Genomic DNA, 19,269 nt, shown 5'->3' on the forward strand with positions numbered 1-19,269 from the left:
ATTATAGGGTCTTTAAGAGTCAAAGACAATCTGAGTCAATATCCTTGACCTCAGTATCATGTTAAAGAACAAAAGGTGTTTTGATTTGACTTGGAAAGTGTAACAATTTTTAAAAACTTAAGGCTTTTCTTTGTCGTCATTATAAACAGCATTGGTTGTACTATTGATTTAACGTTGAGATTTTAAAACCCTTTTTTATTTATTGACTTATTTTTTATTATATTTATTACTTATATTTATTTTCCTCAATTACTCATGTCTTTAAGGCCTACTGGTTTGCAAATGATGTCACTTAAGTGCTATAGTAAGATTAACCTGAATTTCTGTTATAATTTACATGAAGTGGGATAGTTCCCCTTGACTTCAAGGTGTGTAAAAAAACATATCGTACAAGGTGAGTTTGTTTCCAATGTATATCATACATTTTTTTGTTAATTAGTCTTTTAATGAGTCTGATAAGATAATGAATGTCCTGTTTCTAAAGGCACATTGATTATTGAGAATGCTCTGATCTGAGGAGGGTGTTTTTTAACTCCTAGACGCCAGTAACAGCAGTCATGAGTCGCGGGTGGGCCTGTCGAGCAGCATTGAGCGGCAGAAGAAGGCTTTGGTTCCTCTGGCTGTGGTCTCCACCCTCACATTCCTGGGTCTCATTGTTTTGATTGGCATTTTTATCTACTGGAGGTAAGTCCAATAGGTAACAGCATCTTCACAAAACAATTGCAGCACAGTTGTACTTCATAATAGGGATATATTAAATAATATTAAACTATATTTAATATAGAATTCTATATATTTATATTTTGTATATTCAAATCTATAATATATATATATATATATATTAGGGATACAACTACTGTATATAAACCTTAGTTTTGTCCGATACTGATGATACTTTATATTGGAAAGCCGATAAGCAATATATTGGATGGCAGATAAATCTAAATCCCAGTTTTTATATAATGTTTGATGTAATGTTGTTGAGAGTTTGATTTAAAAAAAACAAAAGTTTCACCATTAAAATCCATGTCCCAAGAAACCAATTATAATGTTCTCATTATAATTTTACATTGCCTATAAGACTTAATAGTAAGTACTTAACCATATTTGCCTTTTTTGAAGTGATTCCAATCATATTTCAAGCAATTAAAAACCATTATGGTGAACAGTGGTCATCTGAAGTGTCTCGGCTGAAGGAAATAATACATTATTTATCAGCTTTAATATATCGGCCACATTTTTTTATTGGCTCGATAACGATAAAATCATAAAAACTTTGTGAACAATTCCGATATGGTGGCCGATATATTGTTCATCCCTAATATATACATATATTGCTGACCTTAAATAATATTTTCATCATATTTTTGACATTAGCAAGCTTTTTTGTAAACTCTGTTTTGGCATTGGTCATTCAAAGCTGACTTGGAAAATGAAAACAAAAAAACACTTCCTCTGAGACAGCTGCTCATGATTTCCATCATATTGTTACTAATCCATAATCATAACAATCGCCGATAAGGAGGAGAAGGGGGAGCAGTGTGGCCCCATGAGAAGCATGTTGTCTGTCTGTGATGGGGGTCTAATCTTGGGCACAGACCCAATCTCACACCCACCGGGTGAGGGACCACCTCAAAGGGAAGCAAGATAAACAAGCCATGATGTGGCGGTGGTCTATGTGTGTGTGTGCGAAACCGGCCAGAATTCCCACCAAAGCGATAAAAATGGTCCTTCCACACCAGGATGGAAGTCTGGAATCCTGTTTCCCTTCAAATATTCCCAACCGTGAAATAAGCAACTTTGGCAATCCCATCAAGAACATGTCTCGCATGTGTAAACAGTTTAGCATCACAAGATTGTACATTTCTCATTCCGACGTGCCTCTTGACCCTTCAGCATATTGCTCATGTTTGACTTTTTGTTGTTACACCGTGAAGATTGCGAGGAGATTAAATCGGTAATCTTGGAGCTGGTGATTAAATCTCCGATATGCTGATCTGTTGTTTGTGGGCCTACAGGGAACACATGCTGCCAGGCTGGAGAAAGAACCTCCACGTGATTATGTTCAACACGACCAAGTCATGTTCGTGCCTTGTTAGTGCAGCCGTGGGTGGTTCAATCTCAGCAGAACACGGGCATGTACGACTGCTTGTCCATCTGTAGCTACATGGTGCTCATTTAGGGAGCAGACAGATGCGCACTTAACGGGGCATCTTGAAACGTTAATGTTAAATCTGTGTCGCCCATCGTTGTGTTCACTAATCCCTTCCAAGAAGTTTTACGTTTTAGACAAAACAGCTTCCGGTTAAGGAAGTCCTGTTAAAAACGTGTTGTGGATTAGATTGAATGTGTTTTTTGTGGGTTTTTTTTTTTTTAAGCTTGGTGTTCAGTCTCAAGCACATATGTGGATAAGACACAACAACACGCAAATAATCAAAGCTTGTGTGTGAGAACCATGTATGTGTTTTTATTAACTTTGTGTGAAGGAAATTTGCGTAGTACATCCACTTTATATGCCATTCAATCCAAAGTACTTTTGGAACATAAAGTGCTGGTGAAGAAAAAGTGTTTTATGCCGTTGCAGGAAATGTTTTCAGACTGCTCATTTCTACATTGAAGACAGCACATCACCCAGGGTGATTTCCTCTTCACCATTGCTGAGCCCTACAGGTGACTCACACACTTTTTCATAATCATAACAGGGACTTTCTGTTGATACTATATCTTATCTGTTAATTTATTGCTTGTCAAATACTAAATGACTTATTCTATGATAAGCACAATATACAGTTCTGAAATAATTATAATATTTGTTGGGGGGAATAAAGTTTGAAATGTCAGGGACATTTGATATAATAAAGAAAAAGCTTCATTAAAAGAATTCAATATCAATTCATAATCTTTAATTTTTTATCATATAAAAAATGCTTGTAATCATTTTGTCAGATCACCAACATGCAGGGAAACAAATTATAATCATGATATCATCGATATCTTTATTTTTGGCCACATGACATTTTTGGTTCCCACAAAACGGACCAACATATAAATTAATACGGCCATAAACAGTTTTTTTTACATTATTGTGAGCCACTAATGCCATTTCTCTGACCAGTGTGCACCATAATTGCATTCATAAATGCCTTTTTTTTCAGTGATATGTTTTTGTATTTTGCACTTCCAGGTGAACATGAACCCCAGTCAGTAAAGAAATTTTTAAAGCATGTGACTGACCTTCACGACACCAACTCATTTTCCCGAGAGTTTGAGGTTCGTATCCCATCATCCCCCTCTCTTTTGACACTCTTCAAGGGACAGCTGTCTCATACGAGCCTTGATGTAGCAGATCAACATGTCATTAAGGCATGTCTTCGAAATGAATTGTTTGGTTCATTCAGGCACGATCATGCTGTTTCTATCCATTGATGCATGAACCAGGTTGTTGATAATGCATTTGATTTATAATTAGGTCAGTAACACACACAGCTCTTTATTCCAGTCAGGTGCACAAAAAGACCTAGTTTCAGCTTAATTATCATTAATCAGTGTCAGATAGTACATTCTCACCATAACATTCATTTATTTACACTTGATTAGATCACTCAAAAATCAAGCAAGCTTTAATTGGACACAAACAAGGCAGTAAACTTATTAGTTCTTGTCATAAGCAATACCTATAAAAAAGTGATGGATGTGTCTAAGAAGTTTCTGCCTGAATTAAAGTTTATTCTCCACACACACACACACACACACACACACACACACACACACACACACACTAGTGATATGTGTTTTGTGGCAGGCTAAAACACACACAATGCAAACTGTAGTGTTTAAATGCATGTTCTGTTCAATCCATGACAGCACGGCTTTGGATTCTGTCCATTTATTTTGACTTGCTGTAACTCTTACAGAAATTTAGAACAAAATTTCCCTGGATCAAACCAAAACCTCAATTGACAGTTCATCACATAAGTCTCAAAGAGAAATAATTTCATTAAAAAAATATATATATATATATATATATATATATATAATTTGGGTATATTTCCACCTTTTAGCATTTTTAAATATTACAGAAAAAGATTTGAAAGATTTTTAAGAAATGAAGACTCTTTCTGCCTCAGAGGAAAAAAGCTACTTGTAATTTCTTGTAATTGCAGCTTTATATCTCGAAATTGTAACAGCATGTCTCACAATTGCAACTTTATTTCACAATTGCAATTATTTCTCATAATTTCGACGTTATGTCTAACAATTATAAGAAATGAAGGCTATTTCTGGCTCATATAAAAAAGCTACTTGTAATTTCTTGTAATTGCAGCTTTATATCTCAAAATTGTAACATTATACCTCACAATTGCAACTTTATTTCACAATTACAATTATTTCTCATAATTTCGACGTTATGTCTAACAATTATAAGAAATGAAGACTATTTCTGGCTCATATAAAAAAGCTACTTGTAACTTCTTGTAATTGCAGCTTTATATCTCGAAATTCTAACATTATATCTCACAATTGCAATTATGTTTCATAATTTCGGCGCTATATGTAACAATTATTTATAAGAAATGAAGACTCTTTCTGGCTCATGTAAAAAAGCTACTTGTAACTTCTTGTAATTGCAACTTTATATCTCGTAACTGCCACTTTATATTTCACAATTGCAATTATTTCTCATAATTGCAACTTTATGTCTCACAATTATGACTATTTCTCATAGCTGTGACTATATCTCACAATTGCAACTTTATTTCTTGTAATTATGACTTTGTATCTCAAAATTGCCGTTTTATTTTTCATAACTGCACTATATGACTTTATATTTGATTCTTGAAAATGGAACTTTATTTCTTAAAGTTGTTTTGCTCTATTAACCAATCAGCATCCAGTGCTGAAACGTGTGGTCAATCGGCATACTTAAAATGAACAGAATCCAACCCAGGCTGTCAATGCTTTTGCTTTAATCTGTTTTGTTTATCAATGGTGCCTGGTTTGTCATTATATTTCATTGCTTTTTGCATTCTCACCCCCCCATTAGATATTGAAAGAGTATTTTGAGGTAAGCTACATCTCCCTTTAATTTGTTTGCTTGGGTAGCTTTAGCATGTATTTGTGATGTTCACATGTCTGCACCGTTTGTGTAAAGTCTTTGGTTATGGCACACTGTTGGAATGGAGGATTGTTTGTGGTATTTTTAGGAAGTTCAAACGTGCACCGTGGACCTTGGAACAACTACAGACTGTTCCAGCCATCCGGACAATAAGAACAAGAACCGATACGTCAACATTTTAGCCTGTGAGAACCACTGTCACAATATACAAGCATTAGATGTATGAAGATCTGTATATAATATGGTCATATCTTGGATGTCATCCTTTAGATGACCACAGCAGAGTGCGACTTGCACCCCTGAATGACAAAGATGGAAGAAGCGGAGGAGACTATATAAATGCCAACTATGTGGATGTAAGTTGTCGTCAACATTAGCTCAGAAGCATTGCCATGCAGGCAAATCGTGATAATTGTATCATCAGTTAGTTAATCAGTGAGGCATGCCTACCTCAAAGTGCAACTGTTTACCTAGCAGATATGATTAAAACACTTAAAAAGCAATGCTGGTTTGCTATTGATTTAATCTTGGAAAGTCAGGCATGGTGTCACCTCGAGAGCGAGAAAATATTGAAAGATAGTGTCAACTGAGATGTTCTTTCAAAGTTTAAACTAACAATACTTGCTAAGAATGCTAGCTTTATTTGTCTCCTCTCTTCAAGGGTTTTAACAAACAGAAAGCTTACATTGCAGCACAAGGGCCCTTGAAGTCCAGCACACCGGATTTCTGGCGGATGGTGTGGGAGCAGAATGTGGGAGTGATTGTTATGATCACAAACCTAGTGGAGAAAGGAAGGGTGAGCTATTTTATATCTACCTAAAATGCAATATCTGATATGTAAAGAGTTAGTTCACCCAAAAAATAGAATTCTGTCATCTGTCATCAGATTTGGAACCTGTTTTTTGGTACATTGTGGAGCTTGATAACTACAATTCCCATTCACTTTCATTGCATACAAAATACAGTAGTGGTCAAAAGTGATGTCTGGCCCAAGAAACGGACATCTTTAGCCTTTAATCAAATGTTATTAGAAATGTGTTGATGCATATTGCATAGTTGTGCTTGGAGTCATTTGTTTTACTGTGTCAAATTGCGCAGATATCATTTTTGGCCAGGCTGTCATACAAAGAAATTATGAACACATGCAAAAAACAAGAGAGAACCAACTAAATTAATATACTGAATATTAATTGATTTTATTTTTTAGTCAATGTATGCTTTTTCCTGTGAGCCTTTTTTTTTGCATAGTAAAATAAGACCTGTAGCTTGCCAGTGTTATTTGCCAAATATTTTGTCATCAGATATATACTTTAACCAAGTTATATTTTTATTTAGAAAACATGGCAACATTTTAGTTTAGAGTCTAATTCTTACTATTAACTAGTTGGTTAACATGCATATTACTAGGATATTGTCTGTTTATTAGAAGTTATAAAGCACATATTAATGCCTAAAAGTAATTAGGAGTTTATTAAGGGAAAACTCAATGGTAAATAGGTAGTTAATAGAATTGGACCCTACACTAAAGTTTGACCAAATCTTAATGTAATTTGTAGGTTCATTAAACATTAAACACATCACCTCCGGAGTCCGGACATCACTTTTAGTCACTGTACCTGATTTTTTTCTGACTGAAACAAAAAAAAAAAATCATATGGGTTTGAATGAAGATGAGAATGAATGATTTATATTGATGTACTGTATGTATGATGATGTAAATAGATGTTCACAATGACCAAATGTTTCTCCATTTGTCAGAGGAAGTGTGACCAGTACTGGCCTCTGGAGAACCAGGAAGAGTATGGCTGTTTTTTGGTTACTGTAAGGAGCACAAAAGTCCTCGCGTACTACACCCAGAGAACCTTCACCATCAGAAATACCAGCATAAAGAAGGTATCAGTAGTGATACAAACATCTCGCCACCATACTGGTTATGGGTCGAAATTAGATTTTTTGTTGTTGTTTATTTGTTAAAAGAATCATCTGAATTTATACATTACATGTGCTGTTTTGATTTCTTCAGGGTTCTCAGAGAGGTCATAGTAACGAGAGAACGGTAACACACTATCACTACACACAGTGGCCAGACATGGGCGTTCCTGAGTATGTCCTGCCTGTGCTTTCATTCATCTACAAGTCCTCCAGAGCCAAAACAGATGACATGGGTCCAGTGATTGTACACTGCAGGTGGGCTACAGGACTTTCTTTAAATGCAGCAAGTGTCATAATGTATATTTCACATTTCCTCTGAGTGTTTGTGTATGTTTTTAGTGCTGGTGTGGGCCGAACAGGCACCTACATAGTGTTGGACAGCATGCTAAAACAGATTAAAGAGCAGGGGACAGTCAACATTCTGGGCTTCCTCAAACACATTCGTACACAACGGAACTATCTAGTTCAAACGGAGGTGAGTGAACAGACATTAAAGTCTCATTCTGATATACAGAACTTCATAGTGCTCGATTAATATATTATAAAGAGAAATTAGCATTATTTACTGTTTAATCGATGATTAGTGTTGCCGTGTTTCTTATTTGAAATTTTGATGATCAAGTATCCTTCTCAAGATCATTTTGTCTGGTACCCCTACAGGAGCAGTACATCTTTACCCATGATGCCCTAGTTGAGGCCATTTTGAGTCAAGAGACAGAGGTGCCATCAAGCCAAATTCATCAGTATGTTAACAACCTCTTGACCCCAGGGTCCTCATGCAAGACATGCTTGGAAAAGCAGTTTAAAGTAAGTGTGCTCTTAGTTTTTAAGTGTTTACTGAAGAGCACAGCTGGAAGTATTTGTATCACCACAGATGAATTGTAGTGGAATAATATAACCTCTACATGACAATGACCTTGTGATTGCAGTTGGTGTGCCAGTCAAATGCCAAACAGAACGATTACACCAGTGCCCTGAATGACTGCAACAGAACGAAGAACAGGAGCTGCTCTCTCATTCCTGGTGGGTTTACAAATCTACTGCATTTATTTATGATGCAAACAAACATGTATATATACATACTTAGACCAATAGACAGACAGACAGACAGACAGATAGATAGACAGACAGACACACAGACAGACAGACAGATAGATAGACAGACAGACAGACGGATATACAGACAGACAGACAGATAGACAGACAGAAAGACAAATAGATAGACAGATATACAGACATACATATAGATATAGATAAACAGACAGATAGATAGATAGATAGATAGATAGATAGATAGATAGATAGATAGATAGATAGATAGATAGATAGATAGATAGATAGATAGATAGATAGATAGATAGATAGATAGATAGATAGATGTACAGACAGACAGATAGATATGCAGACATTCAGTTCCACAAAGTGACAGTTATGTGTGTGTTTTGCAGTGGAGAAATCCAGAGTGTGTTTGTCCACATCAGCAGGAGAGACGTCAGACTACATCAATGCTTCATATGTCATGGTGAGACATTCAGTGTTTCTAAAGCCAGTTTTCTCTAGCAGATTATTCAGACTCCCATTAAAACTCATTCATGCATTCATATCAGGGCTATCGGCAGAGCAAAGAGTTCATCATTACCCAGAATCCTTTACCCAGCACAGTGAAGGACTTGTGGAGGATGGTGTGGGATCACAATGCCCAGGTTATTGTGTCACTGCCGGATACGAGCAGCACAGTCAGTACTACGGTAAACATTATAGCATGTATGTCTAACTGCATTATAGTGTCATGCAGGCTGCATGATTTATCGAAACAGAACCGTTCACTGTTTTAATGTTTGAAAATGAAATGACGTCAGCCTTAAATATTAGAATTGTAATTTTACAGTTGTAATGTAAAATAAAATTATTATTAAACTTCTTTAATACTCGATTTTGATTTTTGATTTAATTTTTGTTTTTTTTTATATAATAAATATAATATATTTTTAGTATTAGTATTATTTCTATAGCCATATTGATATATACTCAACTCTACAAAAAAAGCACAGCAAACCTGGATTTGTTTTAGTTTTTTAAAATCGCAATTTCTCCAAAATTGTGCAGCCCTAGTGTCACACCTGGATTTCCTATTGATCTTCCAGTGCTGAATGAAACACATTGTCATTTCATTTATCTCTCGTTCACTCTCACCCTTCCTCTGTCATTTTCTTTATTCCATTCCTAGACAGAAGACAGCGAGCCAATCGTATTCTGGCCCACGAGAGATCAGCCAATCAGCTACGAGACCTTCTCTGTATCGTTAAGGGGGGAGGGCCACGTGTGCCTGTCCAATGAAGACATGTTGATAGTGCAAGATTACATCTTAGAGGCGACGCAGGTAACAGAAGATTCGCTGCACAGCCAATCAAATTCAACATCTAACATTAGCAACCCAAAGAGGATTTTACCCATCATACAAAAGCTGCGCTAATCGATTCAGAGAAATGTAAATGAGCGATTTCTGTGTCATTTCTCCGAAACCATTCAAAAACACAAACGCAGGCATCTGTTTTGAAGATCGCAGCTGGTGCCTGCTGTATGAATGTGGAAAATATTAGGAGGAGCAAATGGCCGCTGACGAAAGCGAGAACAGAGTCTGTTAAACAGCACATCTGCTGCTTCTCACACACTTAGCAGTAAACCATCTGTATCAGCTGAATCCCACATAGACATGATCACAAACACACACACATTTAATTGATCTGTTTTCTCCCTCTTTTCAGGATGATTTTGTTCTAGAAGTGAAGCATTACCGGACGCCACGCTGGCCCAACCCAGACAGTCCAGTCAGTAACGTCTTCGAGCTGATCAACATCATCCAAAAAGAGTCCGGCTCCAAAGATGGACCCATGGTCGTGCACGACGAGTGAGTTTCAAAGTTTCAAGCCTCTACGACTTATGGTTTGGTCTGCCCGATCAGTTTTAGGATGAGAATGCCGATCATAGGAAATTTGAACAATTACAATATGGTTTCAGCACTATGCACTTGTACCCCTAATAAGAAGAAACGTTTAGTTAATTGTTGGAGATGATTTAGTTTGTATTCAGCGGACAGTGAGTCTTATGTTAGGGGTCTCTGTAAACTACAAAAACAGAATTTGTGAAAATGGTGATGTCATACGCGTGCATATTTCTTGTTCAGTATTGTATTGATTAATATTGCACATTTCGTGTTCAGTCTATAGGTGCGGGTAGTATTTTTTACAAAGTGACATCGCCACCTACTGCCCTGGCATGAATAATATTGATTTTAGTCAACATTTTGATAATGTTGTCGCCTTTTTTTTTGTACATCAATGTCATGTAAACCTACCGAATTCTCTTATGCTCACCAAGGCTGTATTTATTTGATAAAAAATTTTGTACAGTATACTGTAATATTTAAATATTTTTCCAGTAACTGTTAAAACTAAATGTCAAATGCAGTTTTATTTAATTGCCTTTTAAAATACCATTACATTTTTGATTACTATTGGTATTTTTATTATTTTAATTTATATGAATATTTTTCACGGGGAGTCCCTGGAAAACCTTTGCTTTAGTATATATTTATTTTTAATCAATACTTTGCAGTATTGAATAAAATACTATTATGCATTTACCTAGTAATATCTCAAATTATATTTCAAGTTAATAAGTCCGGAGTACGTCTATAATGCCTAAATCACTAGGATTGAGAACTGAACATGCTTCATTTGTTCTGGTTTTATTTAATAATGTCTGGGTCTTGATTTCTGCTGTATGTTGCATGTGTATCTGCAGAAATGGTGGTGTGACTGCGGGAACGTTCTGTGCGCTGTTCACTCTCCTGCAGCAGCTTGAGGCCGAGCGCGTGGTGGACGTCTACATGGTGGCCAAGATGATCAACCTCATGAGGCCTGGAGTCTTCACTGACATTGTGAGGCCTCATCTGGCTGCTTTCTTTCAATAAATCCCGTAAAACAAGCATTTATTTTATTTGCTTATAGAACTTGTATTACCACAAAAAACACCAAAGCTGACCACACATAAGCAGTCCAGATCAGCAATAAAACAACGCAGGGATAAATCAAACGGGAAGACCAGATACAGGCGGGGAGTCCAGGAACCGTGAAACTAGAAAACACTAAGAAACTAGGAAAACGCTCGATGCAGTCAGACACTTACAATACTGAGCACCAAACAAAGGGAAAGCTCAGCTCAATCTAAAACAGGTGCAACAAATAAACCATAATCCGCCAAGGGTAAAACACATATATATATATATATTATCATTAAACGCATTACATATAAATAGGTATTTATTTATTGAATTATTTAAAAGGTCTATAAAATGTACTTAGGCACTTTCATAGTATGTATGAGCTCTTTTATATTTGTCTATTTGTTTATAACCATGTGTCTGCAGACTATTGGCATTTAGACATTTTAAAAGGAAATGTAGAGACTTATTTTTCTCTGCATATCTGGAGTTGGCAGCAGTTACGACAAGGAAAAAGTCAGTCATTAATAATCCTGCCCTGAGGTGGAATTAACTCAAACCCACGAGGGAAAATTGAGTATTTTGCGTGGTATATTGTGGTCAAACTACCAACATGTTCTTGTGTTTTTTCCCCCCCCATTTCTTTTGGACTGATAGGAGCAGTATCAGTTCCTCTACAAAGCCATCCTAAGTTTGATCAGCACCCAAGAAGACGAGCGAGCGTTTCAGTCCTCTGACAACAACGGCACGGTCCCAGGAGGCATCTCGAGTGCGGCCGAGAGTCTGGAATCCTTGGTGTAACCATAGTGATGAGCCGGTACACGAAAAAGACTCTTTTTTTTTTTTTTTTGTATCAAAGAATGCTCGTTTCCCCCCAGTCCGTCTCTGAACTGATAGCGCTCTGCTGGATGCAGCTCTATCATTAAATGTGTGCCTTTGTACACTCCCATGTTTTTATTAATTGTTTCTTTCTTAAACCGCCACTTTGTTCTAATGTCTCATGTACTAATGTCTTTTCATAGAGTCTCGTCGTATTTATTTGCTTAAAAGCTTCTTTAAAAGGGAAAACAAAATTTTTTTTTATTTTAATAAGACTGTTTTTTTTAAATTAGTGTATCTTTTGTAGTAGAATTTCAGCCACTGTTTTTCATACAAATATACAAAGAAAGTGGCAAAATCAGTCATGGATAAGGGCAGGAAATAATATTCTAATGTGTAAATAATTTTACTGCAAACATGTCGATGGACCAAATTTCTATTTATGTCTAGAATTTTATATTTGAGGCAATAGTGCTTTACAAGGCAAGGCTGCGTTTTAATAATTTAGTCAGATTTGAAATGGTGTTTTAATATTTCTGATGCCTCACTGTTTTGTTACTGACGTAAGATGAAGCGTTGCATACTGACACTGTTTAGCTGTACAAGAGCTTTTGTCTGTTTGTAGAATTAAAAGAAACAAGAAAGCACACAAATAGACTGGGCTGTTCATGCTGGGTAGAACTTCATAATTCCTGTTTTTTTTTTTACAATATCTTGAATCGAATATTTCATGTTTAATAATTTTGATTTACAGAGTCCTTTCTTTAAAAAAATGGAGCCAATGTTATACAACTACAGCCATAACATTGAGTGTTAACATGATTTTAGTTAGAAAAAAACAACAACTTTCTACTCTTTTCTTTGTAAAGTTACATCAAATATAAAACCCTAACATGTAAAGTTAATGGCAAATTTGATGTAAAATAGAAATATGTAAATGTCTTCACTGTCACTTGATCAATTTGATGGATGCGGAGTAAAAGTATTCATTTCTTTTTAAAAAGCTGACCCCCAACCTTTGATATAAACATATAAATATTTGTTTTTGTAAACTTTTATCATGTAAATTAAAAATGAATGTAAGTGCTTTTATAAAGTTGTAAGCTTCAAATTTCTGCGTTATTCCTTCAAAATTGGCCCCTTTCACTTCCGTTTCAAGTCCCTCACTGTTTTTTTTTTTTTGTCAATTTTGTATTGAACCCAGAATACTGCTTTCGTCTAATATTGTGCTTTTTTCGGTACCAGTTTATCTTTAAAGTGTCCACAATATTCTGTGCGACTTCATCTGCCCTCGGGACAGACTCGTGTTGATTACAGTCTCCAGACAGCAGCCGCTTGGCTCGCGCGAGCTGTTAATTCTCAACTTGCTTTTCTCGTTACTTCGGCATCCTGATTGCCAAACTCCCAAGAAGGTCAGAATAACAGTCCTTCAGTCTTCTCCATCTGGCTCAGGAGGTCAGAAGAAGAGAACAAAGGCAGGTTTCCTTAAAGACGTTCCCAAATAGGGTTGTTTTTCAATTAACTCCTGTTTCAGCCCTCCTCAGATTCATCTTGGCTTAACCCATCGAGACCATGTTTCTGGTGACGATCAGGTCACTTCTTAAGCCACCGCATCTTCTTATTATAAGTCCGTGGCTTAGGGGTTTGGTGACAAAGATGGCAGCTACATGGAGTTATATAATCCCTTTGAAGAATTGTTTGTAATTATTCCCAAAATTCTAATCCAGTCTTAAGAGCAAAAGGTTACTCATTTACACAGGAATATGGGTCAAATGGCCAGACATGGTCTTGAGCGGTTACTGGTACCTTCATTTGCATTTTTAACTTCTAATAATTACAGACCCAATTATCCTGCGCTTGGTGGCCTAGTTTATAGTGACCGCGCGCACACCGTGAACAATGCAGATTGCGTTTATGGCCGCCACCGGGCAGTCAACACACGGGGATGGATGGGGGGTGGGGGGGGGTGAAGGGTAACTTCCTCTCATTTCTGTCTAATGAAGATGACAAACAATATTTCAGATGTTCATTTGACGAAAAACAAAACGGATGCAAGAAAAAGCAAACCTTTTATTGGACGGATGCTAGTTTTAAAACAACTCGTTGGACATGCTACGGTTAAAATGGCGTAGAAATTATTTGTACATCACATTACCCAAATGAAGGTTTACATTAATGTCTGAACATGAAGAAATTCACATTTTACAGTGCCATGTCACATGATAAAGTCTTACAGAAATCAGTCGTATTCAACATGACATCATGTTAAGCATAAGTATGACACTACTGATTGTCTTGAACTTGATTGGGACCGATGTGTAAACCCTTAGAGTACAAGGGTAGGAAAATACTGAGAGTATAAACGTCATTTTCAATGGCAGAAAGCGGAAACTGTGCTAGTTGTAGAGTTGTATTGTAAAGTTGTAGTTTATTTACAGGCTAACACTGATTTATGACAACACTGATAAAACAAACACTCATTTTCAACCAGAATCTCGAATTCTACTTTCAGATTCAGGTTTGACAACAAAAGGTACTAACCGTAGTTAATGATCTGCAACCGTTCATTGTGGAATATGTGCGGTAATGGATGTTTCGGAAACAATCGACTGCTAGCGGTTTCATTACAGACGTGTGGCTCAGAGACGAGTGAGAACGAGATGTTAGTGTGTGTGTGGGAGGTTACTCTGATACAGTGCTCTTGGTGATGCACCGGAGACCCTCGTCCTGCAGTTTCTTCAGCACCGGACTGTAGATGTTCTTTGTCATCGGCACCACCAGTCCTTTAGTCGTCAGCTCACCTGCAGTCAGACGTCACACATTCACAGTAAAGCATTTGAGTGAATGTAGTTATATACTGTACTTAAAGGATCTTTTTGGCTACTTTGTAAAAGGGGATAATAGGAGCGTTTTAGTTGGGTTTAGGTTACATGTGAACAGCCTCTTAGTTTCTGGAAGATGTTCTCCATAAAAAGTGCGGCACATAGATAAACATTGGGGTTATGTTCAGGAATAGTGTTTAAAGATATATTAACCACACTAAGCTCGTCAGGCTAACGAAGGCCAAACAAATGAGTTTTGGGAAAAAGGGTCTTTCTGACAGAAGCAGCTAAAAGTGGATTCTGTTAAATAAAATATCTCCCTTTGGAGAGGACTTTGAGCTTTGTAACCTTGCAGGCTCAAACGGCAACGTTGAAAAGGTGAAAAAGCATATTATGGGTCAACTTTTACTCTCTACTACATTTTTGAAGTAGTCTATGAAGTCTTTACTCCAATACATTTGTGACAAATAATTCAATAACATTTTGCATGGTAATGTAAAGTTATTCACTGTCAAAGTGACGCCAAAATGAATGGGAGTCAATGGGATGCTAACAGCAGGTGATAGTCTGCTACAATGGAGGCCTCTGAATCAAAGTGACTTTAAAAGAATGCCCACTGGCTGTTGTTTACAAATCATGGAAATGCCGTCCTGGATATATTTTTTAAAATAGTGAAAATTATGAACAGAAATCAAAATTCTTGGAATGAAACTAGGGATGCATGAGATATCAGTGATATAATGCAACTCTTACGACTAAGTAAAATGGGTAAAAAAGTAAAAAAAACTTTTCATAAAATTAGATATACATAATTATCTTACATATATCTAATCCAACCCATCTCCTCCCCCTGATCCCCAACCCCACCCCTAATCCTACCCATCTACACCCCTTAGATCTGGATCCAACTCCGCCCCCTGGATCTTGTGTACTGCAATGAGGTGCTACTGGTTAAATGAGCCGTTTTACCCGATGTGCATATAGCGGTTGATTTTTAGTAACTAGCACACACTGACCGTTGAGCACCATGTGGGCTGCGATGGCTGCAGGGTAGCCCACAGTTTTGGCCATGGCCGAGTATCCATTGGGATCCCCATAAACCACCAGACTGATGTGTTTGGTTTCCAGCTCGCCTGTTGGGTGTCTGATTCCAACATCGTTCCTCATGATGATCATATCGCGCTCGCCTTTAGCTGCACGAGACAGAATGATACGGAAACAATGATTTATGTGCAACTGAAGACATTTCTTCTAATCACAGTGCGCAAGGAATGACCTTCAAAGCTCTCGGACATGAATGTGGAAAAGAAAGAGGAGCTGGGTCTTTACCGAAGGAGAGTTTGGCCTCCAGGTGCTTAGCAAGCGCGGCTAAGATGGTGTCAGCGTGAGGAACCGGCTCTTCACTTAGCATCCCGAGCCTGTAGGATTCAACCAGTCAGTCATCTCTATGCTGTATGACTATCATTTACAAACATACTTTATTAGAGATTTAAGACATTATAAAATACATAATTTATCTTTTAAAAAAATATAAGCTTTCACTTATGAGGTTGCTGTGGCATTGCTTTGTAGTTGCTGATGTGTTCTGAGGTTGAAAGGTGGTTGCTGAGGTGTTTTAAGTGGCTTTTACTAGATTCTGTATTAGGTGGTTGCTATGGCGTTGCTGAGGTGTTTTAAGTGGCTTTTACTTCATTCTTTGATAGGTGGTTGCTATGGTGTTTTCAATTGGCTTTTACTGCATTCAGTGTTAGGTGGTTGCTATGGTGTTTCTGGTGTGTTTTAACCCATTCAGACCCTGTGTCCATTATAATGGACATCACATGTCAGCCCCCTTTTTTAACTTCTGGAGCATTTCAACTAGTTTAAAGCCTGCAGTCCATTTTTTTCAGCCTGCGGAAAAAAAAACAAAAAACAAAAAAACGCCAGTGTTACCCGTGTCGTTTTTTTTTTTTTTGTGTGTGTGAAAAAATAAGTTTCTCCAATCTTCTTGAAACTCTCACGTAGCATATATGCCATTATAAATATCTCAATATCTCAGCTCTGGAAGGGTTTAGAGCCTCCATTTTGGCACTCAGGTCTAAGTCTCATGGCCCTCTATCAGAATCCAGAGTTTCAAAAAGATTGGAGAAATTAATTTTTTCGCACAAAAAAAAAAAACGAAAGGGGGTAAAAAAAACTGTCGTTTTTTTTTCGGGTCAAAATTTTGAGTTTCTCTGATCCTCTTGAAACTCTGGATTCTGATAGAGGACCCTGAGAATTAGACCTGAGTGCAAAAATGGAGGCTCTAGACCATTCCAGAGCTGAGATATCGAAACTCAAAATTTCGACCCGAAAAAAACCCGAAAGGGGTACCACTGTCGTTTTTTTTTTCGGGTCGAAATTTTGAGTTTCGATATCTCAGCTCTGGAAGGGTCTAGAGCCTCCATTTTTGCACTCAGGTCAAAGTCTCACAGCCCTCTATCATAATCCAGAGTTTTGAGAAGATTGGAGAAACTTAATTTTTCGCCCGAAAATGAAAAAAAACGAAAGGGGTAACACTGTCGTTTTTTTTTTTCGGGTCGAAATTTTGAATTTCGATATCTCAGCTTTGGAAGGGTCTAGAGCCTCCATTTTTGCACTCAGGTCAAAGTCTCACAGCCCTCTATCATAATCCGGAGTTTTGAGAAGATTGGAGAAACTTAATTTTTCGCCCAAAAACGGAAAAAAACGAAAGGGGTAACACTGTCGTTTTTTTTTCGGGTAGAAGTTTTGAATTTCGATATCTCAGCTCTGGAAGGGTCTAGAGCCTCCATTTTTGCACTCAGGTCAAAGTCTCACAGCCCTCTATCATAATCCAGCGTTTTGAGAAGATTGGAGAAACTTAATTTTTCGCCCAAAAATGAAAAAAAACGAAAGGGGTAACACTGTCGTTTTTTTTTTGGGTCGAAATTTTGAATTTCGATATCTCAGCTCTGGAAGGGTCTAGAGCCTCCATTTTTGCACTCAGGTCAAAGTCTCACAGCCCTCTATCATAATCCAGAGTTTTGAGAAGATTGGAGAAACTTAATTTTTCGACCAAAAATGAAAAAAAACGAAAGGGGTAACACTGTCGTTTTTTTTTCGGGTCGAAATTTTGAATTTCGATATCTCAGCTCTGGAAGGGTCTAGAGCCTCCATTTTTGCACTCAGGTCAAAGTCTTGTGGCCCTCTATCATAATCCAGAGTTTTGAGAAGATTGGAGAAACTTAATTTTTCGCCCAAAAATGAAAAAAAAAAAACGAAAGGGGTAACACTGTCGTTTTTTTTTCGGGTCGAAATTTTGAATTTCGATATCTCAGCTCTGGAAGGGTCTAGAGCCTCCATTTTTGCACTCAGGTCAAAGTCTTGTGGCCCTCTATCATAATCCAGAGTTTTGAGAAGATTGGAGAAACTTAATTTTTCGCCCAAAAATGAAAAAAAACGAAAGGGGTAACACTGTCGTTTTTTTTTCGGGTCGAAATTTTGAATTTCGATATCTCAGCTCTGGAAGGGCCTAGAGCCTCCATTTTTGCACTCAGGTCAAAGTCTCACAGCCCTCTATCATAATCCAGAGTTTTGAGAAGATTGGAGAAACTTAATTTTTCGCCCAAAAATGAAAAAAAACGAAAGGGGTAACACTGTCGTTTTTTTTCGGGTCGAAATTTTGAATTTCGATATCTCAGCTCTGGAAGGGTCTAGAGCCTCCATTTTTGCACTCAGGTCAAAGTCTCACAGCCCTCTATCATAATCCAGAGTTTTGAGAAGATTGGAGAAACTTAATTTTTCGCCCAAAAATGAAAAAAAACGAAAGGGGTAACACTGTCGTTTTTTTTGGGGTAGAAATTTTGAATTTCGATATCTCAGCTCTGGAAGGGTCTAGAGCCTCCATTTTTGCACTCAGGTCAAAGTCTCACGGCCCTCTATCATAATCCAGAGTTTTGAGAAGATTGGAGAAACTTAATTTTTCGCCCAAAAACGAGAAAAAACGAAAGGGGTAACACTGTCGTTTTTTTTTTGGGTCGAAATTTTGAATTTCGATATCTCATCTCTGGAAGGGTCTAGAGCCTCCATTTTTGCACTCAGGTCAAAGTCTCACAGCCCTCTATCATAATCCAGAGTTTTGAGAAGATTGGAGAAACTTAATTTTTCGCCCAAAAATGAAAAAAAACGAAAGGGGTAACACTGTCGTTTTTTTTGGGGGTCGAAATTTTGAATTTCGATATCTTCGCTCTGGAAGGGTCTAGAGCCTCCATTTTTGCACTCAGGTCAAAGTCTCACAGCCCTCTATCATAATCCAGAGTTTTGAGAAGATTGGAGAAACTTAATTTTTCGCCCAAAAACGGAAAAAAACGAAAGGGGTAACACTGTCGTTTTTTTTTCGGGTCGAAATTTTGAATTTCGATATCTCAGCTCTGGAAGGGTCTAGAGCCTCCATTTTTGCACTCAGGTCAAAGTCTCACAGCCCTCTATCATAATCCAGAGTTTTGAGAAGATTGGAGAAACTTTATTTTTCGCCCAAAAATGAAAAAAAACGAAAGGGGTAACACTGTCGTTTTTTTTTTGGGTCGAAATTTTGAATT

At 37.3% G+C, this 19,269-nt stretch overlaps 2 protein-coding genes across 8 annotated transcripts in view; one reads left to right on the forward strand and one right to left on the reverse strand.

Moving 5' to 3' along the window:
• Positions 1-12,352, forward strand: part of ptprz1a (protein tyrosine phosphatase receptor type Z1a) — a 48,830-nt gene extending 36,478 nt beyond the window's left edge. For 3 of the 6 annotated variants that reach the window (XM_039657741.2, XM_039657746.2, XM_089127915.1), the window contains 18 exons: positions 540-684; positions 2,585-2,670; positions 3,185-3,270; positions 5,045-5,065; positions 5,205-5,301; positions 5,387-5,472; positions 5,778-5,912; positions 6,875-7,009; positions 7,140-7,303; positions 7,388-7,523; positions 7,709-7,855; positions 7,978-8,071; positions 8,497-8,570; positions 8,656-8,796; positions 9,276-9,428; positions 9,814-9,956; positions 10,853-10,988; positions 11,709-12,352. In XM_039657741.2, the coding sequence (XP_039513675.2) occupies positions 540-684; positions 2,585-2,670; positions 3,185-3,270; positions 5,045-5,065; positions 5,205-5,301; positions 5,387-5,472; positions 5,778-5,912; positions 6,875-7,009; positions 7,140-7,303; positions 7,388-7,523; positions 7,709-7,855; positions 7,978-8,071; positions 8,497-8,570; positions 8,656-8,796; positions 9,276-9,428; positions 9,814-9,956; positions 10,853-10,988; positions 11,709-11,852 (2,123 nt within the window). In that variant the 3' untranslated portion in view covers positions 11,853-12,352. The remainder of the gene's footprint in view (positions 1-539; positions 685-2,584; positions 2,671-3,184; positions 3,271-5,044; positions 5,066-5,204; positions 5,302-5,386; positions 5,473-5,777; positions 5,913-6,874; positions 7,010-7,139; positions 7,304-7,387; positions 7,524-7,708; positions 7,856-7,977; positions 8,072-8,496; positions 8,571-8,655; positions 8,797-9,275; positions 9,429-9,813; positions 9,957-10,852; positions 10,989-11,708) is intronic. The other 3 variants (XM_039657742.2, XM_039657743.2, XM_039657744.2) reach the window with 3 other exon arrangements.
• Positions 12,353-13,920: 1,568 nt separating this feature from the next.
• The window catches only part of aass (aminoadipate-semialdehyde synthase), a 63,289-nt gene continuing 57,940 nt past the window's right edge, over positions 13,921-19,269 (reverse strand). For both annotated transcript variants that reach the window (XM_039657747.2, XM_089127916.1), the window contains exons 22-24: positions 16,022-16,110; positions 15,709-15,885; positions 13,921-14,671 (exon numbers count right to left, since the gene is read on the reverse strand). In XM_039657747.2, the coding sequence (XP_039513681.2) occupies positions 14,553-14,671; positions 15,709-15,885; positions 16,022-16,110 (385 nt within the window). In that variant the 3' untranslated portion in view covers positions 13,921-14,552. The remainder of the gene's footprint in view (positions 14,672-15,708; positions 15,886-16,021; positions 16,111-19,269) is intronic.

The sequence above is a fragment of the Pimephales promelas genome, chromosome 25 (genome assembly GCF_988280905.1).
Source record: "Pimephales promelas chromosome 25, fPimPro1.hap1.1, whole genome shotgun sequence".
Taxonomy (NCBI): domain Eukaryota; kingdom Metazoa; phylum Chordata; class Actinopteri; order Cypriniformes; family Leuciscidae; genus Pimephales; species Pimephales promelas.